Raw genomic sequence first — 27,543 nt, forward strand, 5'->3', positions numbered from 1 at the left:
CTTTTATGCTCCCATCCAGTGGAATGACAGGGTTCTACTGTGCCAGTGAGGGAAGCCAGCCTCCATGGGCAATATGCTGGAGACTACTAAAGCAATGCTTGAAGTTATTTGAAGGGGTTTCAAGCAGCATTTTTTCCGACTTTTTCTAGTGACTGTCCAGACATCATCTGTCCAGTGGAAGAGTTCAGGGAACTTGGTCCAAAGATATTCATAGAATTCACTTTCAGATAACTTCAGCAGCAATAAAACATGGAATTCAACAAAGGAATGAAACATAATGGAACAGACCCACTGTATTATAGAGGTATTTAGTGTATTACTTCCAAAATCAATCCATGAACAGGAGTATTAATCTTAAATCGTATCAATTTTTAAAGAAGTGTCAGGTAGTGAAATTCCAGCCTACTGGAGGCAGATCTTGCCCAAGCTTCAAAATTATATTGGTGGGAAAAAATTAGTCTCCTTGGACGTGTGAGTGGTAGCTTGAGCATGAACAGGACTGAGGTGTCAGAGGGCCATCAGGACTGAGCCCTTCCTTTACTAATGGCTACTACAGGACTATTCATCAGTATCAAATGGCAGACCTAAATGCCTATAAAGCATCTTAATGTGCACTAAAAAGCTCTTCTGAAGTCTGCTAGCCCTATTACAGTCCCTCTACCTTCTGGGTACGCACTTTACGTGCTCTGTAGGGCAGGAAAAGCTTCCTGCTCTGTGCCCAGCATCCAGCACAGCAGGTCAGGGTAATGGAGACTCCCAGGCTCTCCAAGGCCTCCAGGCTCGTGCCCTTTGTATGGTTTGGCCACTAAATCTTTCCAGGAAGTTTTGTAGATTATGAGCTGGTTTAGGAATAAACACCTAAATTTAGCTGTAGTTTCACAGAGATGGGACTCTGGACATGAGGAGCCCCTAGATGTGCAGCTCTGAACCATGCTTTAAAGCAGAAAGTGGTATGGGGCATCTGAATGCGTTTTGTAGTGCTGATCCTATCATTGTTCAGAGTGACAAACAGGACAGAGCATCACCAAGAAAGTTGTTTTGCCCTGAGGGCTCCTTTTATCAGGTTCCCCACACGGGCAGCTGAGCATGAGCCTGTTCCCAGGCACACAGGTGAGATTTTGGGTGTCTCCCAGCACGTGTGGGTCACAGCGCATACTGCAGCTGGAATAGGTGACACAGGCCCAGCAGTGCCTGGGCCTGAGCCCTTTGCATGGTGATCCACCACGTGGACACCAAGCCATCACATGGACATTGCATCCACAAACACAAAGGGGCTGAACACCATTACATGCTATCAATGAAACCAACCACTAAACACCAAAATGGGATTTTAATTCAAATAACACTTATTATGGGGGGGCAGGGGCTGGTAAGTATTTGAGCTTCTGATGTAAAGTTTGAAATTCAGAGAGCTGCCTATATTAACTCATCCACTTTTAATTCCCGAATTTAATTGCAATACCATCTAATTTTCTAATAAAAAAAAAAAATCATTCTAAGTTTAAGTTCCTTATTTCAATAGCACCAAAACTGTGTTTCAAAAAATTCTTTGAAGGGCCAACAAACAATTCTCCCCTCAATATTTTTGGTAGATGGCTCATTATGGAAAATCAATTATGCTGTTTCTAATTAAATGTTCCAACAGTATCATGAATGTTAAACATAATAAATTTCACATTGCAAGACAATTTCCATACTTGAAATCATGAGGTTAGTGACATTATTAGCCTTTTCCCTAGATAAAGCTCTTATATTACTTCTGATTTTCTCTCCTTCCTAGGAAGATACAATTTATGAGGGCAACCTAGTCTAAGCTGGGTTACTGCTTGAATTATTACTATTGAGAAGCAGTCTTATATATTAAAATAACAGAATAAAACTAATTAAATATTTTTAGAATACGGGTGAATTTTCCTGTTGAAAAGAGATGCATTTAATACTACAGGAATAGGCACAAATTTGGTGTAATTAGTACATCAGGCAAAGAGAGGGAAAACTGCTTCTCGTGCAAAGGAATTGACATTCATTGTTCTGGTCTTGGGCATGGAAACCTTAGCAAGGAAATAAAATTATAAATAGAATGTTCTCAACACTGAACACAACCTTTCCTTCTTCCCCCACGAGCACATTCACCACAAACAGCGAATCCATAAATAACCCCCATGTTGTGCATTAATGGATTTCACTGTTCCCAACATGCAGAAACCCCTGACCATGGAGGTGTCTCCTGCAGCTGCCAAGGAGCTCTGCCTGTGATCTCAAGCTGCCACTCCTCTGACAGAAGTTGCTTGGTGGGGTCACAGACAGGCTCCCTATCCAACAAGCAAAGGTTTCCATAGGAAACCACACCACTAGTGCCATTTATGTTTTCTAAAACAAACAATATAAACCAAAGTTATTTTACTCAATATGGAAAGCATTACATGGTCTACATTGGAAAGATCCCTAACAGTTTCTGGAGCATGTCATCTCTGAGCAGGCAGAGCCAGCAAACACGCAGAACTGTGAGGATGCTCCAAACCCTGGAAGCCACTCCCCATAGCCAGTAACAAATCCTGCACTCCACAGCCCAACCTGATAACCAGGGCAGCTGAGGAATCCCTCTCCAGAAAGCACACACATCACAGACACACCAAAGGAATTAGGAATCCTGAACCACAAATATCCTTGGGCAGGACTGGCACTCCTGGGACTTTGCCAAAGGGTTGGTGGTGCCCACCCTGCACCCAGGGGAGGAGCTGAGTAAGTCTGTCAGGTTGAAGCATTGTTTTACTGTTACCTAAGAGCAGCCTCTGCAGAAAAATTTGTGTGAAACTTGAGCAAGTGACACTTGATGTTCCTTGCGCTTCCAACCTGTGAAATTAAACTGTGGAATTAGTCGGCCAATTTGGGACTAGGACTGGCGGCGAGTTCTGATCCCAGCAGGACTCCCCAACACATCCCTGTAGCCGCTGCTCAGAAAATATCCTGCCCTTTGCAGAACCTTGTTTGACTGGAGGAAAGGAAACACTGAGTTCGCTTCAGCCCTCAACGACTTAACACGAGCACTGGGATTTTTTCCCTCCCCTCTCCTTTTTCCTTCCTTAGGTGTTTTTCAGCTGTGGATGAAAACATGCTGTGGCCAAAACCATGCTTCAGGCTGAGGAAAGTGTCTGTGGCTTGCAAAAGCACAAAGGCATAAACCCAAACCTTTCTATTAATAACTGAAGGAAATAAATTTCTTTGTACATTATATCCTTGTAATAGCTTTTGTGATTCTATTTTTATAGCACCATGGATTGCCTCCCAATCTCTGTTGTCTAATAAACTTTCAGAACACCTCACATAGGTGAACAAGCATTTTCTAATGTATTCCTGTCTGTAAATATACTACTACAGAACACAAAAGTAACTAAAATTGCAAGCAAGACCAGGTATGGGAAGCAAACCAGCTTTGACACTTCCCCCAGAAGAGAAAACAAAGTCTGCTCTTCTTCAGTAACAGTCAGCCTTCATCACCTACACAAGAGAAGAGTGGTGCTTCACTACCAGGTTAAATCCTGCTTCTCCAGGGTGTTACAACCCAAACTGTCACTTGCACAGACTGAAATTCTGGGGCTAGAACACAGTGCAGCCTTTAGCTAACCCAGGTGCCTAACACAGGATTTCAGTGCAAGAATCTGTCTGTCTGCCTGTTTCGTTAGGTTTACCCTCTGAATTGCAACACACACACACACACACACACACACACACACACACACACACACACACACAGAACCAAAGAATGTTTTATCAGAATAAGGAATTCAAACTGCATGTTTTCTTATCCACATAACGTGGGAGAAAGTTTACAAAAAGGCAGTGAATAAGCCCCATATGACATAAAGAGAAGCATTTGCTCAGGCAGTTTGTATCACCTGAAAGTCCTGAGGGAAGAACCTGGCACACACTCAATCACAGCAGTAGAGCTGTGATCTTTTCCAGGGAGAGGAAGGTTTCAGATAAAGTCAAGTGGAAACCTGAAAGCAGCGAGAGCCCTGCAAGGTGTGGGGACAAGGAGCAGCATTCCAGGCAGAGGGATATACAGGCATCCTTCTGGATCAAGAGCTGGGGCAGTGAATGCTGCTGGGACCTCTGATGCCTGGCTGGTATGACAAGGCTGAGAAGAAAAAATGCTGAAGCCCTCATCAGCTCTACCAAAAACCTGGAGTTTACACGTGTGGTCAAACTCAGCTTTGGCTCAGCCATGGCAGCTCCACACATTCCTCACAGGACAGGCTGAGCCAACTGTGAGACAGCTTGGCTTTGGGGGGCTCACTTACAGACCAGGTCCAGAAGAGGAAGGAAGGGTTTTAAAATACTGGTTAGTGCAAGGGAGAAAGAGGCAGTGAAAATAAGAGGCATGGGAAAGGATCCTGAGCAATGTTGTTTCAGATGACTGTGAACATTACTGAAGAAAACTGAACTTCTCAGACAGCACAATCTGGTGCAACTCAACTGCAGAGGCAGCACTACTTCCACCAGCCATGAATTTGGCCCAGCTCGTTGTCTCTGCACTGCCTCTCTGCTCAGGAACAGCCACAGTAAGATTTAGAAGTGTAAGGCAGAAAAGAATCCCAGTCTGTTCTGCTGTGCTCAGCTCAGCACAGGTAGCATATAAATAAAATATTCACCATGTGGGCTCTGCCCCTTGTGAATTGTTTTACCCTTCCTCACTCAAGGCACGAATCTGATCTCTTAATTCAGCCCATCACCTACAGCCTGCACAGCATGGAAGATATAAGCAGGTATTGCTGGACCGTGGCTCACCCACCTGAGAAACTCTGCGCTGCTCCTTCCCCCCTTTTGTTTCAAAACAACAGACTTGCATCTACACCCTCATTACCCCCACTGAGACCAGCTAAGCACTGGAGATGAACCATGGGGAAAATGAGTGGAAGCCTAATGGTGGAAGGTGATGGGGATGCTTAGCACCTTTAAAAATGTTTATCTGACATGGCAGGGACCAAACAGAGACCAAGCCATGCCTTGGCCAAACATCTTAGGAGTGTGGGAAAAAGTCTGAATTGCAGGGGACTATATTAGATTCCCTGAAAGTTTTTCAGGGAACCCTGGCTTCTCTATAAGGAATATTATATGAATTCACAATCAAAGGCTCTCTCCCTAGTAAGCAGCAAAAGCTTGTGGAAAACAATGTCAAATGGAATATGCCCTGAGGCTCAATAAACCTGAAAAATTCTCTTTATTGGTTGTGTGAACTGTCCATGATACTGTTTCTCAACTGGTGGGTCACGAACATCAGACTCAAGAGAGCAGAGCAGGCACTAGAAAAGGTCGCGAGATGGTGACCATTGCACTGCAGTTTCAAAGAACTTGTTCTTTGCCCAACTTAACACCTCCCTGGCAGAGCATCCTCTGTGAGTTATGCAGTGTGAAAGTAAATTGTAGGGGTTTAACTGTGCAGTCATTAAGAGAATACAACTTCATGAGTGAGAATAAAAAATGTGGAGTCATTAAAAAATAGAGTTTGAATAAATGCCTGGTAACCTGAAAATGCTGCAAGATACTTGTTAGGAAGAATCTGCACATGCTTCCCTTTTTAGGGCTGCAGAGAAGGGACTCATGGTGGGTAAAGTGCAAGATGATCCAGACAATCTGCTCCAGCACGTAATCAGCTGGATAATTTAATATGACTGAAGGAAGAACAATTATACATCTAATGGCTAACAGAAAACAAAATACGTCATGATTAAGGTTTTGGTGGAGGAAATGGGAAAGGCTAGAATACTCTAGGAATTACACTATAGAAAAGAATGATTAGCACATCAGCTCAGCAGAGATGACTTCTTGCAAAGGGAGATACAAGAGAAAAAAGTTTGTTTCTGCTATAATTCTCCTTCCTCACAGAGAATAGTGCAGTGCTAGGCTCAGCTCTAGTCAGTGCATGTGCAGTGCTAATTTCAGTTTTAAGATACTCTTTCAGAATAAGAAAAGTGCAAAAAACCTCAAGTCACAACACTGAATCAGGGACCTATAAAAATATTAAACACAGCACACTTGGATGAACAGGCAAATAGATGATACTTCTTGAAAGCTCATCACTGTAGATTCAGAATTCCATCCACATCTTCCACCAAAAACAATTGTTTTGCATAAGATGCTGAATTTACTCAAAGCCTATTCCGACGAGGTTTATTAAAAACTCTCTATAGAAAAGAAATGGCATCCTGAATATGCAAGAATCTAGACCAGGTGTCGCTTGACAGAAGGTAAGTGCACATGACACCACTCCTGAGGCATCATGGAACACTTGATATAGAAAGTTTTTCATTTTGCCTTCCAGGGTTTTGCTTATTCACTAATTTTATGGGGGTCAGTTAAAGCCTAAAAGCAACGCATCTGCCAACCTGTCAGAGGTATGAAACGTGCTCTGTATCTAAAAAGAAGAATATGAAGTTTTAAGGAGGTACCTACAAGAAAGACCAGTGAATGTTTTTAATTGTATTAAAAAAAAAAAATCAACAGCACTTGCTCAAAGCTCAGGCTGTAAGTTTTTGTGAGTAACTGCACTCTGCAGCAGCCACTGCATGCTGGAGTCAGAAGGGCCAGAGCCTCTTGCCACAGCCCCTATGCTCTTAGGGGGCAACCACAAGCCTGCAGGAGAGGTAGGACGAAGCCCAGTAATGCAGGATGCAGATGGACAGATCTAGGACCTCTGCACAATTAAGTTTGTGTGTACTGAAAACCACTGTGCCTCACTCTCCTTATCTATAGAAGGGAGATTATCACCCTTATCTCTGCTGAATTACTCTGGTGTTTATGAATATAAAGGAACTTGAGCAGTCTGTTGTCCTGGGTTGCAGTGTATTCCATTACCATCCTCATGAGCTGTTGAAATCAGGTGGGGCAGTGTTTCCTTGCCTCCTCCCCCCAGACTATCTTTCTGTTAATGGCCCATCATTGTCCTGCCCCGTGACTCAGAGATAACTCCCTCCGGACTATCTTCTGTTAATGAGCCTAATCAACACTTGGCCTCATGACTCATTATCCCACTGGGAGATGCTCCACCCAGAGGGAGGAACCAAGCATCCCATCGAGGATATAATCTGGGACTCTGAACACCAGAGACAACCCTTTCCACTGGATTTCCAGAGGACAGGAGCTGCACAGCCACCACTGGACTTTGAGGAAGAGCAGACCCCTTTACTACAGGATCACTGCTTCAGAGGACTGCTACCACCACCCTGCCTAACAGGGACTCAGGTTGTACCTTGGCTCTATCAGTTTGAACCAGTGTTTTCTTTTACTTTTTTTTCCTTTTCTTTAATTTCCATTAAATTGTTATTCTGACTTGGTGCCTCCCACTGGTTTGTTTTCAAACTAGTACATCTGTGAATGTCAGTCTTTACTTTTTTTGAGTAATTAAAAAAAAAAAAATCACGTGCTGCTATTTTAGCACCTCTTCTGGTTTTCCAGATGCAGAACATACTGGAGCTTTCTGCTCCTCCAGTGTGCTATTTCCCTGACTTTAGTTTCTTAAATACACCAAAACAAGAGGGAAGAAGTAGAAAGCAAAAATATTATTAATTTAACAGAAAGTAGAAAACTAACTCTGGGTGTTAAAACAGTCCACAAAATTGGTATATTTTCAGTAGATGGCTGTACACGAGTAGTTTAATTTTCTTAACCATAAGATTTATATAACAGCATTTTTTACAAAGCCTCTCAATGTTTACTGGTCCATTGTAGGATATTTAAAACCAGGGTCTGCAAAAGAAAAATATTCTGTAGAAAACAGAACAGGACTTTTAGTGCTGTACTTGTGTCCAAATAACAAGGCATATATCATTTTTGAACACTCTACCACATACACTCCTTCTCCTTTTATTTAAAAGCATTAGGGCTGTTAAACCTGTAAATGGCAGCTCCAGAGCCAGGCAATAAAAACGCACTTAGAGCTATTTTAGCCCCACATGTAAGTAATTCAACCCTTTAAGTTATTAGAAAAGACACTGATTGTGACAAAACTGAGAGGCTTTCTCCACCATTCATACAACAGACTGCAAAAGAGGGATGCTATTTCTCAAAGGTCCTCTATACCCACCTTTTGCTGCTAACACTTTGCTGGCCAGGGGTGTCCATCTGTATTAAATAAGCCTGCTCAGAGGCCCTTGCACGATGCCAGTGCCAGCAAAGGGCACAGCTCAGTGCCCTGGCCTTACAGACAGAGCTGGGAATGCACAGACTCCTTGGCAATGGCAGAACTGTTTCTGTGAGAGGAGTCTATGCCTGGGTACCAGGGCAGCCTCCAGCACAGCTGGATAGGCTCCCCCTGCTGTGATTTTGCCCCTGTGTGCCCACAGGCTGGGCCAGACAGCACTGCAGCATTCTGCACTTGTTGCTTATTTTCAAGGTCACATCCTCAATCCTGAGGTCCACAGACAGCCCCGGGGCTGAGGCGCTGCCCCCAGCTCTTCCCCTGGAGCTGGGGCACACTCACACGGGCAGTTCTCCCTGGCTTGGTTTGCAGACTGAAACCCACCCTGAGGAAAGCCTGACTCAACACGCAGCACTACAGCAACTGTTCCTTTCTACCAGTTAAAAATACACATCAGGTATCTTTGTTGTAACAACCCTGATATGGAATCCCCTTTGCCTGGTAACATCTGCTGATACTTGAACATATTTAAAGAGTTAAACTATAGGATGCAACTTAATGCCACTGCAAACAGAACTCGGACTAAAACACATTATAATATATAATTTCAGCTAATAGAGCTAAGCTAATAAACCCAAATGCTTTCTTAGGCAATAATTGAATATCTTTGGTACAAAGAGCTAAACGAGGAAAGTATCACCATGAAGGTATAACCTGTTTCTGTCAAACCTCCTTCCAGCACTCAGAATTTCAGCACTGGTGGAATGAAACATGGTTTTGCCTCTGGTCAATGCACTGGAATAATCTCCTTCCAACAGTAACCTGTGCTGGCCTCAAAATCATTCCTACACTGCAGAGCTTTTCCTCTCTCCTCTGGGCATGTCTTGTAAAAACAGAAGTACTGTTTGTTTATCTGGCTTTGTTTGGAACATAGCCAAGTTAAGGATGGATTTCACTATTCTCCCAATAATCAGCAAATGAAGTTAAAAGCATCCCTGTTTCCCACCTGGAGGGAGGCATTCCTTCCCCTACCATCAGTAAAGCAGCCCTCAGCAGGGTAAGTTCTGCTCTGGACTGCTCCATAGCCAAAGGGCAGGAGACATCTCCTCAGGTAATTTCTCCCGTGGAGTGAGGAATAAATTCCCCCTGCACATTTTGCCCCTCAAGGGGAGCACAGATGTCCACCTGCAAGTAGAAGCACTCAGCTCACATTCTGAGGTCAACCAACACTTCCTGCTCCCCTTTCTACCTAAAGCCCAGGCACAGCCTCAATTCCTGACACCAGAGCACTACCAGGGCTCCTACACCATTTCTTCCAGCATTACATTCAAGGATACCCAACCCTACTGAAAATGCCTTTGGTAGTTTAATTTCAATTGGCATAAGGATGCAATCAGAAACATTCACTGTCCCTAGTTAAAAGAAGATGCATCATAAAAAACAAGTGCAACTCTTTATCTTCATTTATAGGACTGAAAATGGTTCTGGCACTGAAAGGTCAACCCAGCTGGCTACTCAGCAGCGTTCTCTGAGCCAACACCCTTTAGTTTCTTGACGATTACAAAGGGCTTTTTGTTTTGGTGTTGGTTTTTTGTTTGTTTGAGGGTAATTTGTTTTGCTTTTTTTTTGTTTGGGTACTGGAATAGTTTAGTCCAAAAGGGTGGCATCCATTTAACAGAGAACCTGGCTGGAGATCCAGAATCCTTGTATTTCCAGGTTCCTAGACTTCCTCCTCCACAGTGGAAAGCACAAGCCTGCTCACAACTGCAGGGTCTCAGACATCAGGGAAGTTTCTTGTTCCACTCACGCTTCTGAGACGGCAAATTCAGCACCTAAACTGCAGCCAGCCCTTCCTGGGCTGGTGGCAAGGGGTCTGAAGGCCAGGTACCACATTCTGGACACTCTGCCTTAGAGTACACAGGATGTCACTGGGGCATCTCATCTGTACTGTTATTGTGGTATCATTACACCCCAGTGGAAATGAAAAACATCACAGCTTCTAACCGGGCTGGTACTATAACCACCCCATCCTAAAGGGTGTCCTGAAGGCTCTACATTTAGGAATTCCAAAGACCAGTAGTGTTGGCTTCTGCTCCTGATTTGTGCATTGAGTTTAGTCTTTTTTCCTTCACCTTTCTGACTTCCAATGTGTTTCTTCTGAATCAGCACAGCTGCCTGTCTGGTTTGGCTAGAAGGGAGCCTGGGACACATCAGCAACCCCTGCCTGCTCCCAGCGCCTGGGATTGCCTGCAGGGAGAGGAAGAGCAGCCTCATTTGCTGCCACAGGCAGTGATAAGGAAACAGGCCCTGATTAGCTGTGCTCAAGCCTTGGCCACAGCATCCATCACAGAGTCACTTCCATTCCTGAGTTGATTGAGTACCCAGGAAAAAGCCCTGCACTGTAAACCAAGCAAGAGAACAAATGTACTTTAGAAGGAAGCTAAAGAACTCCTAATACCTCCATAGATACTTAAAATAAACTGATGAAGCCCCAAAATAGTAACCAGTAAAAGTAGCTTTAGAAGCTGCTAGCTTTGTTGATACAGTATCTTCCCAATACAATAATGTTTACTCATTTCTGATGAAATCATTATTTCTTAAACTGAATCTCCACAAAGAGCTTTTACTGAGGGCTAAAATGGGTATATGTTTAGGAACTGGCTCCATGGAGTGGGTTAGAGTGCAAAAAGATTTGCAACAACAAAAGACAGGCATGTACAACACTCTCACATTATCCCTGCATCTCTCTGATATCAACTCATTATCATAATAAAGAAAATAAGAACCTTCCTTCAGTCGCCAGAACTGATCCAAAGAAATAATATTTATTACAGTTTAGCCCTGTTCCTTTAGAGCAGCTGAGTCCTGAAAGCAATGCTGTGAACCAGCCCCCATGCTAAGAGATGTATTGCACAGGCTGTTTTCATAAACTATCCTCAAAACCAAAGACCACATTTCTTCACGTTGGCAATCGGTAAACCTAATTAAGGAAGAGAAACATTGCAAATGAATGCACTTAATTTTGAAGAAAATGTGCAGCGTATGCAAACTAGTAGCACACTGAAAAAATGGCTGGGCATCTTTTTTCCTCTCCTCAGATCTCAGGAGCTCAGCGAGAAAAACAGCTACTGAGTCAAAGCAGGGAAAATGCACGAATTCTTGCCACCCAGGTGCTACAGATCACCCCGGCTTCCTCTACACACCCCCTTCCAAAGTCATGGAAGGAACCTTTAAAGGTTCCAGTCCCCCAGAGTAAATCATTCATCTACAGCGGCCTGCACACAAAAGATTCTGCTCTGGATAAAGTACCCTCAGCAAGCAAGACCCTGTGCCAGGGGCTGATTCAGTGTGGCCAGAGAGGATGGGAGGAAGGTGCAGGGTACCCAATCAGAGACAGGCTCAGGTATCATGAATTATCTGAAGATAATTCCTCTAGCATTCTCAGACACAGACTTTCCTCCTAACAAGAGCAGTGAGGGAAAAGCATTACCCTGGTGTCTGACGAGGGCAGGGCTCAGCCTCGGCACAGCTCCAAAAGCTCGGTGAGTACATGCACTGTCACACATGGGGCTCATGTCAATGCCAAAACTTAAGACCACAACTTGTTTAAACATGTTGTATTTTTAAAGACTTCCTCCTAAACAACAACAACAAAACAGTGACTGGTAATAATATAACTGGAGGTTGTATATAAAGGAAATGGGAAATTGTTTAGGCTAATCTTTAAAGGACCCTTAAATAATGTAACATTGCTTACAACACACAGGGCCAAAGATAAGGATATTTTAAGGCTAACTTTGTACTGTGGTTTGTTTTTTAAACCACTGCAGGAAAGGAACAAACTGCTGTTTATTAATGTTAGCTTGACTTAGAGAAAAAAACCCAGAGTAACTTGGCAATATAAAACTCAAAGGGGACATGGATGGGCCTAAAACCTGAAATCATGTGGATTTCAGCATTTGCAATTACCTACAGGGGTCACATCCTTAAACCTGAATTACTGTGGTCTGTTCATTTGGCTGTGAAATCTACATTTCTGTTGAGATGTTTTCCAGTCCATTCAGAGACACTGCAGGATGCCTGTTAATCAGCCCCTAGTTCTAATAAAATGACGGTTATGGTATTTGATAACTGTATTATGGCCTGCAAAACCTTAGATGATTTATTTTACATACCTGATTTCAACAGAACAATGATCTCTTAACATGAAAGTGCTTTGCAGCACTCAAATGGGCTGTCTGGTCCTCCATGGCACAGCCTGTCAGCCACAGAAAGGTCTCAGATGATGATGCAGAATAAAGACTGCTAATCCCTGCAACTACCAGAGGCATGGCTGGTCTGCTAATTGGTAACAATCAAATTATACTTTCTAATATTACATGCAGTGGAAAAGCTTGTTCCAGATGAACACACTGCAGCAGATGACTTCTTTATTTACTCTAAGTTCTGTTACCTAAAGCAGTGAGAAGGGAGAAACACTGAAAGGAGTGAAATGCTTGATGTAGTGTCAGAGAGCCACAGGATCGCTGGGACATGCTTCATGCCTTGAAACACCAAAAGTGACAGCCACACCATGGAAGATATCTGGAAGGGATGACACTGCTGGTTTTGTCCCATTTGTTTCGCCTGGCAGCCTCAGATTTCCCACTGGCTCCAGACAGGTCATTTAAAATATGATGGAGCCTGTGAAGGGCATCAATATTTGCAGTAGCGCCGTATTTCAGATTTTCCAGACATTTCTTCTATGCCCAGATCTGAACAGAAAGCATTTGTGATAGATTCTCTATCTTGAAACTCAGAGCAAAAAGTCTGTGGAAAAAGAAAAAAAAATCTACAGAAGTTAAGTCGCTGCTTGTTTTTTCCCTTCCCTTTTCCAGGGGGAAACTATCCTTCACCCACAACAAACGAGGCTCAAACTCCTGACGTGCAGCTGGCACACAGAACACTGAACAAGATTATGTAAGCCACAGAATGCAACACAAACCAGTTGTTTCCCCAAAAGCTTCAGAAGCATGGAGTCATACATCTAATATATACCTTGAACTACAAGGTCTGGCCCAGATTTGTATCTGGTTGTGTGAGCGCTGCCAATGAACATCACTCAAAAACTTGGCCTGAGCCATGTATTTCCATGGAGGTTTATTGAGTAGAATTCAAACCAATGCACAAGGATTCACACAGCACCACAAACACTGCACAGTCCTGCTACTTCTTGGATTTCTAAAGCCTGTAACTCCATGAATGCTGTACAGAGGTGGGTATGGCAGGCTGGGTCACACCCCATGCTACTTCCACAGACGCTCATCTCCACCTGGATCTCTCCAAGACTAAAACACACACTTAAGCCCCTGAGTCACCTTCCCAGTTTGTTTCAGCCCTCATCATCTATCAGACTCAGAAGAGGGTGCAGCTGGTCATTCATTACCTATCAGACTCCAAAGTGGGTGCAGCTGGTCATTCTGCTCGCTTTATCACCTTCCCTCCTGTGCCTCCCCTCAAAATAAACCTTCAGTGACCAGCAGCACAGTGGGGTGGCAGCCAGGGATCAGGAGACCCTGGCTCTGTTGCCAATCCTGGGGCTAGGTGATGGCAGCACAAATCTAAACCCTGCTCTCACCCCCTTCCTGCTCCCCATCCCTTCAGCCTGGCACACCAGGGGCAGAGGCAGAGTGCAATTCCTTGTGTCACAATACACTGGCATGGATGCATCTTCCAGACAGAACAGCAATGCAGCTTTTAAAAAGCTGGCAAGATTTCATAGAGTCAACATCTGGCAGCAGTTGCCAAAATAAACACAGCATAGAAATATTTGTAAAATAGCTGAGGAGTACTACGGATAATGTGGCATTATACTAGAAACAGAGCGGCATATTAATCAAGGAACAATAAAGCTTTTAATTATATTTTAAAGAGTCTCAGTTAAAACCAATGCAAAACATAACTCACGTGGAATGACTGGCCTACTTCCCATTGCCTCCCTATGCCAGTTCTCTGGCTGTAAAATTAAGAAAACAAGTCTTGGGGGCATAATGAGGAAAAAAAAGATGAAAGACGAACTCCAGTAGAGCTGTAATTGATACCATGTAAGTCGGCTAGAGATCTAGTAGGGCTAGAGATCACTATCCAAGTACTACAAAATTGTGTTTGTTTGGAAGGAAATACCACAAATACTAGAAGAGGACTTGTGGCCATCCAGTCCACAAGTGCAGATTCACTCAGGAAGTCCAACACCCTTCAGCTCGCTCCCACCTTCTGTGACATACTGAGAGTTCCACAGCTCCCCCCTGCCACACCAAACCCTCTGTAGAACACTGACACTGCCTACCCACAGCCATGAGGCCACTGTCACCTACTCACTGCATCCTGTGAGAGCTCGGCTACCAAAATGCTCCTTCTTCTTGAGCTTTGAGCAGTCAGAAAGAAATAAGGCTGTGACATGCTCCTAAGCTGCACCAGACAGGGTATTTTACACCAAGTATCTGGAGCACACATGAATCAAAGTACCTTTCACACATTCGGGAGAAAAGACTGACAATATCTGCTGGTTTGAGGTGCTGAGAAGAGAGGCTGTCATCGTTTACTGTCAGCTACACAAGGTGTATATGGCCCTCTGAAGCACTCAGCTCATCTTCAGCTTCCACCAGGAGAACTGTGAGATTGATGGGAAGCTCTGCTTGAGCAAGGTACATCTCCATGGAAATCCACTGTGATGAAAGAATCTGCCACAGGAGATGGAGAGCAGAATAGCTGGGGCTCAGTCACAGCCCACTGACAGGCAACGTGTCATTTCAACTGATGAAATGGCAGCGCTGGCCACAAGCCTTTCTGTAAGATTTTTTGCCTTAAAGCCCACTCCACTCAAACCCACTCTGTTCAAAATGACCTTTCATCTTAAAATTCACAACAGCAATAGTTAGAAAACGTCAGTGCAATAAAAGCTGTAACAACTCATTTAGATATTACCAAAATGAGTGCTCTGTGTGAACCCCTCCCCAGGCCCCACACATTCCCAGTGGTTTTTTCTATTTCTATTAAAGGCACCTAAGTGTTCTCTCCTCCACAAAGCTCTAAATATTGTGCTGTATTTCCTCATTGCACACTTCCAAAGAAGCGGGACTGTGCTTTGCAGTGTGGGTTTAACAGCACAGGACTCACGGGAGGTGTTCATGGCTCTGCACACACTCATGGTCTGGTGTCACTTGAGAACCTCTGGCAGCACCAAGGAAAAAACATCACCCCAGCTGAGCACCCAAAATAAGTGGGATATTGCAAAGAATGGAAAAGGGGATGACTAAGCAGATTACAGTGACCAAGGAGTGTAAAAGCAGAATGTGAGATACCAAAAGTCAACCTGAGACTCGGCTACAGATGTGAAAGGCCATGACACAGATGTTCTGCAGCTGTATTTGTTAAAAGAGAACAGTAAAGCAAAAAAGAAGCTGCCACACTGTTAACTATGTGGCTACACAATCCCTCAGCTTTGGGATTATTTGTGATTATGCCAGTGAATATGTGCAACTGAAAACAGAGACCAGAATGTCTTAGTAGGAAATACATATGGGAATGGCCCAATGTCCCATGTTCCACCTGGAAGAAGCATTGGAAGACAGAGAGTCACCATAAGCAGTCATCCATGGTAATACCTCTGATGGAAAACCACAACAGTACATAATTCCAGGTCTAACTGTGATTATATCAAAGGCTGTAACAAACTCTGGCTGAGGGCAGCAAGTATCTCCAGGGCAATAAGGGCAGAAACCCATGGGACTGATTAGCGCTCTGGCCTTCAAAACTTCTTAGACCAAGAGACAGATTGTATTGCTAAGGGCTTCTCTGGTATAAACCATGGATTTCTAAAGCCTGTAACTCCATGAATGCTGTACAGAGGTGGGTATGGCAGGCTGGGTCACACCCCATGCTACTTCCACAGACGCTCATCTCCACCTGGATCTCTCCAAGACTAAAACACACACTTAAGTCCCTGGGTCACCTTCCCAGTTTGTTTCAGCCCTCATCATCTATCAGACTCCGAAGTGGGTGCAGCTGGTCATTCTGCTCGCTTTATCACCTTCCCTCCTGTGCCTCCCTCTGGTATAAACCATGCTAGCAAGGGCTAGCACAGGCTTAGATCACCCTGCTTTGGGGCACATTTATTTTTAACTCTTCAACTTAATCCAGAAGCCACCTGTTGCAAAAATACTTAGGATGATACAGGCTGACTCCAGGATCAGAGCTGCTCTGTAAATGACCCATGCTGGACTTTATAACAGAATGAAGTAAGAAAATAGTTGCTGGCCAGGTAAACCGCAGGAGAAGAACACTCCGATGCTGGGACAGCAGATAAGCTCTATGGAGAGAACCTGAATTAATTTTACAGTATTGCACAGGAGACTACACAAGGGATGCTATTATACAAATGAATTAATCCTTATCTAATTTCTGCACACCCAGAGGATTGTGTCCAGTGCCTGCAGACAATACATCTAGGTAGAATATTAGCACACTATCCAAGAAGCACACCTTAGAGCAGGGAGTACATTTTCACTAGGGCATGATTCCACAGGAGAGTATACTTTTATGGAAAAATCAATTTTTCACTTTCATAGTGATGTTTAAGTACTGCAATACATTTTATGATAGTTTCCTCAACATTAAAAATACAACTTCAAATAATACAGAGCAATAAATATGACACTTATGAATATGATGGCAAATGAAGCAGGGACAAGTTCTAGGTTCAGTTCTTCAAGGTGGGTTGATATACTGCAGCTCATTCTGTGGGGCTGACATACCTGTAAATGCTGTTTTTCTCTGGATTTTTTTTTTATAGGCTTAATATTGCCAATTTCTTTTTGATTAGTATTGGGTATTTTAGAGAGGAGAGAAGAAAAGAAGTGAGGGGCAGGATGATTCCTGTTGTTGCATCTGGCACTCCAGTGACAGTTTGGAAATTACTTTTAATTAAACCAGTGTTATTTTTAAAGTGAAGAGTAATCTGAGTCTGTAACAAGCAGCTGGGAAAGCAAACAGACATTAGTTCAGCTGATAAACACATGCTGAAGACAAGTAAAAGGAGGATATTAACTGGGATCCCACATGATGCAAACACTCAGAATAGTGGGGGGGTGTGCATGCACACGTGTGTGAGTGAGTACATGTGCACCCAGCAAGGCCTGACACAGCCAGACTGGGGCCAGAGCTGCAGCTCAGTGAGAGGCTCTCCTCAGAATGCCATCTGATTAGAAAAGCAGGTGATTTGGAAGGATAATCTGACTTCTGATGTGACGTGACCAGATATCTCATCACCCTAGGTAGCAGACTGACTGCAGGGCTTGCCTTAGAGTTACCGCCTTAGAGCTATCAGTCAAGAAACAAAGCCCCCCCTCTCCCTGTCCATCACCTCTCTCACTTCATATCAGGGTAAGCAGCAGGAGAACCAGACCCTGGCACACAACAGCTCTGCAGAGCAGGGAGCTACACAGGCAGGCAGCGGGGACAATCCCTTGTGATTCTCTCACTGCACAGATGGAAACACTATGGAAACCTGGTGTGGTGCAAGAGAAAGCTCAGAAGGAACAAAGCCTGTTCTTATCTGCTCTAGACCCAACAAATCAGCTGAAATTAGGCACACGAATAGCCCTAATGGTAAAGGAGGGAGATGTAAGTATTTGCAGGAGGTTTTCTGTGGGTCAGAGCCTCTGGAAGGCAAACACACAGAGCACTGCTCTTGCTCTCCCCATGAGCCCACTCACAGCACTGCACAACGGTAAGATCAGCACCGCATGCTTTCTCCACACTACTGAGATGTCATTTCTCCTCTCATCCAAAATCACTATCCAACAAAGAGAATGCCCCTGATGACTGTTCCTGTTACCAAGCCAAAGTCCAGAGGAGTTCAGGACTCCTGCCCTGATCAGCTGCCTCTGTCCATGCTCTACATTTGGCCTTGGCAAGCCTAGGAGCTGGAGCCAGCCGAGGCTGAGCCAGAGGAGCTGGGTGAAGGATTTCCTTTGTGGATTCCAGGCTGCCGGGCTGCAGAAAGTGGAATTTCTCAAGCTGAGAGAGAGGACAGTGTCTGGAGGATGTTGGAAAGATATTTCTGATAGGCACTGAAAGCTTGCAAAGAATTAGTAGAGAATTAGGCTGAAATGGAGTTACCATGCTCAAATGGGTGTGATCAGGCTGCAGCACTTCCAGGAAAGAATGTTTAAGGAAGGCAGGCATCAGCCAAGCCATGGAGCATGAGCCTGGGCACAGGTGGAGAAAAGGCAAGACATGCTATCAGCAGAACCCAGCACGGGGAAACCAAGAGCTTGGAGAGAGATGCCAAAGGGGACTGGGAAAATGAGGAGCAGAGACAGCTGGTTCTGTGAACCTCCAGAGCTACGTGAGCGGCAAAGGGACTCTGGAGATTTCCTCTGCACACTGAGCCCCCGTTGAATACATTCTTTTCTGCCTATAAAAAAATGCCAATATCTGGATCCAAAGGCATTGACAGCTTCTGAGATAAGGCCAGAAAATTAGTACTTAAGTTTTTACCCATAAGCAATACCACGGGAATGTTAATACAGAACAGAAAGCAAAACATGGGCTCACAACTCACAGCCACAAAAAGAGCCCTCCCCTTTGAAATGTTCAGCTACTCCCCACACCTCTGCACTCTGCAACAAATGCTGTCCTGGCTCCTCCCCTCGGCTCAACCAGGAGGGTCTTCCTCCCAAGGTAACCTGTCCAGCACCTGGGCGTTCCTCTAACATCCCTCAGAGAAAATTTCCGTTTGAGATTTCTGAGATCTTCAGACATACTCATCTGACAAAAGTGCCCAGGACTTTCAGATAAAAAAAAGAGATTTTGAATACTGCATGGATTCTTGCTATCTAAAAATTGTGAAAATGGATCATTGTACTAAGTTTTCTGTGAGAAAAACCTAAAAAGAAATAATAATAACAAAAAATTCCCCAAATCCTCTGGCTGAGATACTGACCTCTAAAGAGGTCAGAATAGATGAGATCTGAGAAAACAAAAATTATGGGGGCATTTATCCACACGGTACAATTCAGGTAGTTTGAGAAAATGCACTGAAATTTAAACACTTCCGTAAGCCATTATACTTTTAAAATCAAGGCTGCTCACACATTGTCTTCTTTTAAAATGAAATCTTTTTTTTTTTTTAATGTCAGTAAGTCAGAATGTTTCATTTCTCAGTCACAATTGCTAATCAGGAAGATGTGATACAATCTGCTAAATCTCAAGAGTGCTAAGATATGAAGGGCCTTTAGCAGTCGTACAGGTAATTAAGTTTGTTATGATTTTCTATATATTCTGCAGCAGAAAATCTGATTGTTCTTTTGGCAAGGGGCCATGCCTGTTCATCTTCAAAGATGACCTGCTTTAAATTTTAAAATAAATATTATTTAAAGTTGAAGATAATTTTATTTAAATAGAGCACATAATACCAATGTACGTTCTTCATTACATACAGCAATTAATTTTTTTTGCTAATATACCATTGCATTGAAAACTTGTCTGATATTTTTAATACATATTCAAAAGGTGGAGACGCTAAAGGCAGGTACTTAGCTGATGTTAACTAAGATGACAGATCCTGTGGAGCTGTATTAACATATTGGCACACTAACAGTCTGGAATTTTTTGACTGACTGTAGTAAAGGGGAAGATTTGAGGAAGAGTCTTTGAAAAAGAGAAGAACTCAGCGTAATTTTTTCTTAATTATTGGTATTTCTCAGCAATTTCCACAAGGCATCACGAGAAACAATGACTGTGGGAGATCTCCACAGGATTCTTACTAGTTGACAGCAGGAGAATGTTATTTTGGAAGAATCAGGGGGTTTGGGGCTCCCCATTTCTCTGGTGCTGGAGGGAATACAACCCCTTTGTACCACTGCTTGGGAGTGTTCCATGTGGAATTAGAACTACCCTGTGACCTAAAAATGCCATAGGTGTTTAGTACCTCCAGCTAGTCCACAGAGCTACTCTGAAACTCTCATTATAGTCAGCTCAAAGGTGATTTATTTCATTAAACAGAAATTGAGACATGCCCTAATCTTAAACCTTGATTGTTTCAGCCAGTATTCAAAATATAACTGTTCTCAGTGCCATTAATCCATACATGCTCACACATCTGGTTCCAGCCAACAGATCCAATTAGTTTTCTTCCTCAAGAAACTGTCTCAAGTGAAGCCCCCAATAAAACCCTAACCACATGCATTTCACCACTTCCTGAGATTTACTCCCAACATTATTTGACAAGCTATTAGACTGAACTGGAAAAAAGATGAGTGCAACCATGTTGCTGGTTTAATGTACAGACAGCTGCTTTAGCAGCTACATAAAATTAAAAGTATCTGACCAATTCTCATGCAGAGGCTTTGTTAATTTACAGGCAAAACTTGGATTTCTCGAAAATGCTTCCTGTTGTCCATTTTGAAATGATACTTCTGCTTTGTTAAGTTATATTATTGATGTCTCCAACTCTAATAAATACGTTAAAAATAAGCCAAACATCACTCTTGGTGCACTGCATTACTAACCTGCAGTCATTTAACTTCATAATGTTTGTGTATTTTTCCTAAAAAATATTTACTTAAGGCAATCATCAAAATGAATTTATCTACAACCTGTAACAACCAGTTTTCCTTAGCACAGACTAACACATTTGCACTACCTTAGCCCAATAAGGAATTTAAAAAGCAGTATTAATGCAGCATTTTCAAGAAAAAGGTGTGAGCTTCCCAGGGATGCATCAATTATTACATTAACACCTACAGCCTGGGAGTTTTGCCATCAAGCTTTTGATGATGGACATTTTAAGGCATTAATGCTGGGCAATTTTCTCAAAATTCCTTTCAGGACAAATCTCCTTAAGCTCGTAATATCTTAATGCTTTCCAAGAACAAAAGCCTTACATTCTAAGCAACCAGTGTTAATGCAGTTTGTCTAGGGCACATTTATGAGAACTAACTTGCATGAGACCTCAGGAGAAAATAGATTACACAGTCCCTGATCTGCAGGGGCCAGGTAGAGAGGCCAGGCAGGCAGAGAGTGCCTGATCTGCCATGGCTACACAGCTCTGCCACGGCCACACAGCCCTGGCAGGTGTGGCTCTGCCAGGTGTGGCTCTGCCATGGCCACACAGCTCCACGGGCACTGCTGGGGCTTGGTGTGGCCCTGCACATGGAGATTCCCAAAGAGGAGACTAGCATGGGAAAGCCCTCTGTCTCGGAAGGTGATTTATGACCACATCCCAAATCTCAGGAATCAATGAGATGTGCAACACATGGGTGAAGTGAAAAGAGCAAAGGACCTGAATGCTCCCCAGGGGAGGATTTTTCACTATTTACCTTCTAAACTTGCTGGCATTTACCCAGCAGCTGTGACCACCATGGAAAAGGATCATTGCAAAGACTTAACCTTAAGGCTCTTTCAGGGGAACACAGCAAAGACAGAAAAGTTATCTGCAAAATAGGAGAAGGAACCCTTAAGTAAAGACACACCTGTGCCAGTGTTTGTAACACAAGGGAACAAATAAAGAAGAATCTCTATTTTATAATAGTCTTCTGCTTTTAAAAAATTACATTATTAAGGCGTATAATCCATAAATCTGTCTAAAAAGAATGCACATGAAAGAAAGGGATTGTGTTTGATGATACAAAATATAACTGGTGATGGATTACATTGCACTCCAGTGTCAGCAGAACATAAAGCATTTGAAAACAATGATTTGATTTTTAACAAGATGCACAGATTTTGTCCATGGTTAGTCAGAAGCATTGTACTTTACATAAATGCTTCACAAATGGTGACACAGTAATTACAGCACCAGAAAATGGCCACTATCTATCTGCTCTGCACTTCACAGACTAAATAGAGATTTCATGCATAATGAATACACTTGTGTTAGCGCAATACACTTTTTCAATATTATTTTATAAGGTGAGAATAATATAAATTTTAAATCGTTATTCAAGTGTTACATCTATTTTATCAGGAGTTACATTTTTAATAAAATGCAACTTTACTTGAAGCACACATAATGTTTGCATAATCTGTGGAAGAAAATTGGCACTCTAGGAATTTATAATTCGCTTATTCCTTACTTATAAAGCCTTCTTTTGATGTATTCTGCAGACTGATAGGGTTTCAGTGTATTTATACAGATATAAAAATATTTTCTGTGGTTGTGTATTTGCTCCTTTGAATAGACTTCTTTACAGTTTGCAATGCATTTTCATATAGTTTGCAAAAATAAGTTTATGATTTATCTGCAGTTTAAAAAATTCATTTCCAATCTTCTTTGATACAACACACTTCCAATTTTTGTTGTGACACAGATTATGCAAATGTGCTCAACAAAGAGGATGCAAAGTGATTTTAACGCAGAAGTTCAGCTGACAGTGCCTAGGCTGCTGTGTGAACTCAAAAGGATTGGGGGTTTATAGTCCCATGGATGGACATTGATTACTTGGGGCTTTTCTTAGATTAATGGGGAGGCTCCCACTGGGCATTTCCCAGTGATGCATTTGGGTATGATACCGAACCCTTGCTATGTCCCCATTAGTGTCACACATCTTTTTCATTTACTGACAAGATGTCAAGGATCTGCTAACATGTCATAGGACGCTGGAACATGATTAAAGTGGGGTTTTTTTGATAAAGCTCTTTTCAGTTCCTGATGTCCATGTGGAGTTTATGTCAAAGCTTAAGGCAGCTTGGAGACAGCCAGTACCTTCCTACTCAAGTGTGTAGGACTGCACATCCAGCAGAATGCCTGGGAACAGGTGAGAACCACACGGGGATGCTGCTTTCAGAGGAATCTCACATGCTGCTCACCAGTGCAGGGATCCCCTCTCAGCACCAAGGGACCTGAACAGGAAACACTGCTCTATGAAAAGCTGCATTCCCAACCCCATGGGATCAGGAGGCCACAGGGAACAACACACACCAGTGTCTGTGGGTTGGAGAGAGAAAGGAAGGAGTTCTTCCATATGCAGACACTGAAACTATGGAGGCAATGACTGGAGTGTAGTAGGTCAGATTGCTGAGAAGCTGTCTGGATTTCTTACAGGGCAGTGCCATATTCCACCCTGTCTGAAGGGAAAAACATATAAACATGATAGTGCCAACCACAGAACTGCTCTGCAACTGCAAGAAAAGCCTCCAAATATGAGGCTTTGAATATGACGAAGCCTCATGACTCAGAGCCTCTGCTGATGCTCAGGGCTTTTCTTCTGCTTTGGAAAAGCAAAATCCAGGCACTACCTGGCTGGTTCCATGCTCCAGTTCATCCCTTGGAGGGCTGGAATGAAACCTGCAAGGACAGTGGTTGGAGAGACCCTGGCAGGCAGGGATAAGGCAAAGAACTTTGAAGAAAAATCCCCCATCTAAGGTCCATGGAATGAACACAAGTGCAGCAGGTATTGACCAGGTTGCCTGGAACACGTGGATGTTTCTCACACCGCAGACCCAATAAAAGAAGTTCCCACAGATTTAATAAAAAAAATAAAGAGCTCCCTGAAGACAGAAAGAGAAAAACTAACTTCCAGTGAACATGAGTAGCTGGTCACTTTCAAAAATAGTAATTTTTATAATGTGTGAATATAGCATGAATATTTCAATTCCCAGAACTATTCTGCAAGTACTTTTTATGATGAGTGATAAAATGTTTCTGCTTGGATGCAATTGTACTAAACTATTGTAATGAAATTCTCTGTCTGAACTTGCAATGGAGCTGTATCCCAGTTTTGGGGCTGTATCCCACTTTTGGGAGGATACTTTACTACCAACAGCTGAGTTTGAAATGCGGCCATGACCTCTGTAAATGATAAAAATCAGAATATTAAAAAAAAGGTTGTTTAACTGGAACCAATGTAATTTCTGTGCTTTGGCACAGGCCAAGGTCATTGCTGCAGATCACCCTGGGCAGTACCTTTGCAGCAGCCTTAGGGTTACTAACCTGGACAGGAAGGAGGAGGGCAGCAGAATCCAACCCTTTGTTGGCTCAAGCTTTTGTCTCATTAAGTCAAAAGCAAAATCCCCAGTGATGATAACTGGGTCAGAATCAGGCCAAACTCTCTCATCTCTTTTTTTTCTGGCGTTTATAATCTTTCTTTTGTGAATTTCAGAATATAACGCCTTTAAATCAAGAACTTCCTGGCTAAAAACATCAAGCTTGCTATATATTATTATTATTATTATTATTATTATTACTATATATTATACACAGGGGGCAAAATATTCCAGCTTGAATTGATATTTTCCCTTTTGTATTCAAAACCTACAAAAATATCCCCTTAAATTAACGTTCTTCCAATTGCATATGTACAACAAATGTTTCCTTTTTGGAAAATGATCTCTTTTCAATACAGAAACAAATTTGTGGGTTTTTTAATAGGAAGAAAACTGTTTCCCCCCCATCAGCTCTACTGTTTTTCTATTGTGGAAGAGATTTATCCTGATAGAGTTTAGCCCAAGGCGCTGTGCTTGCCCCTCCACGTTCAGGTTACTGCAAATGTTCTTTGTGCTGGCTGTCGCTGTAGCAGCGTCCTGTGTGTGCTGCAGCTCCATACATATTTAAACAGGCTGTTGCTTTACAAGCACATGTTCAAAAGATTTTATCTAATCAAATTTTAAATAGGAAATTACTTGTCTGACTTCACATCAGAAAGCTATTCCTTTCCCTGCTGCTCCAGATTGGATTATTAGGACTTCACTACTAAATGGTCAGCAGCGTGTCTGAGTCACGAGTCTTAATTCTGGGCTATAAATATCAGATGATGATTTATTACTAGGCAGTTGCAATACTGGAGGAGCAAATTCTCTTTAATGTCTTTAATTTTGAGATGAATGGCAAATAGTTTTGAAAGCTGAGAACTTCTAAGGTTCTCCATGCAAGTAACAGCTTTATCAGTTGATTTCAATGTCTCCCTCCACTTTCTAGTGATTCCAAGAGGTTTTCATGCCCACACTGACCCAATCCTGCTTATCTCTGAATTAACTGCTAACTGTGGGCAGCAATTCCATGGTAAATGGGCTAAAGCTGTGATGGTGAGAATGTTAAACGACTTTTACAACTAAATTGAATAAACTGTGAAGGAGTAGTTGTTACCCTCACATGCTACCTGCCTCATCACTGTTTAACATTCCTACCTCATCCGGACTTCACATGAGAGTTTATGATCTGCACAGTGACACAGATTGTACTATCTGCATATTCAAAAGTAGGAGTTTGCTCCCCAGAATATACAGTTACTGCTTTCACCTCCTCCAAAATGCTAATGACGTTTCTCCTGAAAGGCACCAGACCAATGTGTCTCACCCTTTCTGGGCAATGTAGCTGCCCATGCAGGTTGCTGATGCAAGGAAGGTTTGCTTGTGCAAATCACACCTGGATCAAGAATGTGCATCATTTCAGAAAGCATTAAAGCAGGAAACAGACTTAAATCTCACTGAAAGAAGACTAATCCGCAAACTTGACAGAATTGTTTATTTAGAAGATGAACAAACTAATGTGACACAAGATACCTCAAGAGATTAAAAAACCCCAAACTAAGAACATTTTCTTAATTTCAAAATACCTTTTTGTCATATTCAAAGTTTGGTTGGTTCCTTGTGGCATTTTATTGAAGAAATAATTCAAATTGGGCTTGACAAACTATTAGACGTTCAGAGAAGAACAGGCACAATAGGGGGCTGAGAAACTGATTAAAGAAGACAGCCTAAAGAAGATTAGACAATCTCTCTAAATCCTAAAAGACAGGAAGACAAGGAAAGAAAACATTTTCTGATTGTGATATTTAGGAGCCTGAACTAGGAATAGAATGTAATTCGGAAAAATGAAAGCTTCTGATACAAGTAAATATGCAGGGCAATTACTGGAGGCAAATAGAGGAAACCAGACTAACAACAGTGTTAGAAGAAGTGCTGTAGGATCTTGTATCCAGCTGATCTTTCCATCATTGAGAACTGTGCTGATGACCCTTAGTCATCCATAATTTAGAAACTTCACCCTGTTTGTAGAGACTCAGGGTCCACACTTCAGCACGTCATATAAATCCAAAAAGGTTTCTAACTTCCCTCTTTTTGCAAGTTATATCTGGCTCCTGAGTTTGGGACTACTGGATGATATTACAGCCTAACACACCCTAAAAGGCCTCTGAAAGGTGTCAACTGTCCTGTCCATCCTGGAAATTTCAGGGAAATATTTCTTGACTGCTTTCAGGACCAGAGGACAGAAATAAACACTCTTAAAAACCAGCAGACAGGAGACACTGTGGGATAAACCAGATGCAAAATCACCTGCTGAGGAATAATGTGCTTAATCTTCAAATACTTTTCAGGGAAGGTATTTAAGTACATGCAAGATCATCAGCTGGTTTAAGTTCTTTTAAAGTACCTTGATCTCAAGGGAGCCAGATCCAGCCCTGTAAATTCTTGATCCTGTTGATATGTCACATACTTTAGTCTGAAGTTCTGTTCTTTTTGTAGTAAATCAAGTATAGAGTACAGAGCAGTTGTGGTGCGCTCTCTGTTACTGCAAAACTAAACTGTGCTTTCTTTCAGGGTATTGTTTGGTCCTAAATTTCACAGCTGAGACATTCTGATGGCGTATCTGCTGGCCTCAGGCACAACAGAACTCTTTTAAGGAGTATTATTTTACCATAAAATGGACAGTCAAGGAATAGAAAACCTCAAAATGTGCACCTGGTGTACTCAAGGCAGCTTCTTCCCAAAAACAAACACAAAACACCCCCAAGAAACATTGGCTCAGGAGAGGGAGGGAGGGAAAAAACAAACCAGAGCAGCTCTTTCCTGTTCTAAAAGAACAGCAACTGCTTAGGCTTTCCTTGTGAATCATAAAACAAGGGAAGGCATCAGCAGGGAGAAACTGAAAGTGTACTTTCATTTGTCAGTAACTTTGATTTCTATTTCCACTTCCAAACAGCTGCACTACCTGCCTTACACATGCTGTGTGCAATGAGAGATGACAGAGGGCTTCTTAAAGCCTTTAAGGTTGCAGTAATTCATAACCTCACCTTAATTAACCTGGAAGAATTTACCATTGGAAGAAACAAGGCCCAGGGTTTGATTTTAGTATCTTCTTTCCTTGGAGAAATGTGTGGGTGTTTTTCCCCTGGATATCCCCACTTGCAAACACGTTGCTTCCCACAGCAAGAGCTGTGGATAGGACTGAACTCCTGAAACAGTGGAGCACAGCAAATGCTCCAAACCAGTGTGGGGTGGAAACGGCACAGCCATTCCCCGTGTTCAGTTCCTCACTCTCTGCTCTCTCCAGTGAGCAGCGAGGCCTCCACAGAGGAGCAGAAGTGGCAGAGGTGATATGGGTGCAGCACAAGGAGCAGGAACCAACGTCCCTGCCCCTTGGCTCT

General features: G+C 42.7%; 1 protein-coding gene across 10 annotated transcripts in view; it reads right to left on the reverse strand.

Annotated features, from left to right (window-relative positions):
- The window catches only part of LOC138114469 (glypican-5-like), a 391,856-nt gene that overhangs the window by 59,914 nt on the left and 304,399 nt on the right, over positions 1–27,543 (reverse strand). Inside the window, exon 9 of one of the 10 annotated variants that reach the window (XM_069023920.1) lies at positions 12,918–12,946. The exons of 6 other annotated variants lie outside the window; for them this stretch is intronic. In XM_069023920.1, the coding sequence (XP_068880021.1) occupies positions 12,933–12,946 (14 nt within the window). In that variant the 3' untranslated portion in view covers positions 12,918–12,932. Of the gene's footprint in view, positions 1–12,917; positions 12,947–22,589; positions 23,021–23,047; positions 23,246–27,543 lie in introns of those variants that run through there. 3 more of the 10 variants (XM_069023916.1, XM_069023913.1, XM_069023919.1) reach the window with 3 other exon arrangements.

This window comes from Aphelocoma coerulescens, chromosome 9 (assembly GCF_041296385.1).
Source record: "Aphelocoma coerulescens isolate FSJ_1873_10779 chromosome 9, UR_Acoe_1.0, whole genome shotgun sequence".
In the NCBI taxonomy this organism is placed as follows: Eukaryota; Metazoa; Chordata; class Aves; order Passeriformes; family Corvidae; genus Aphelocoma; species Aphelocoma coerulescens.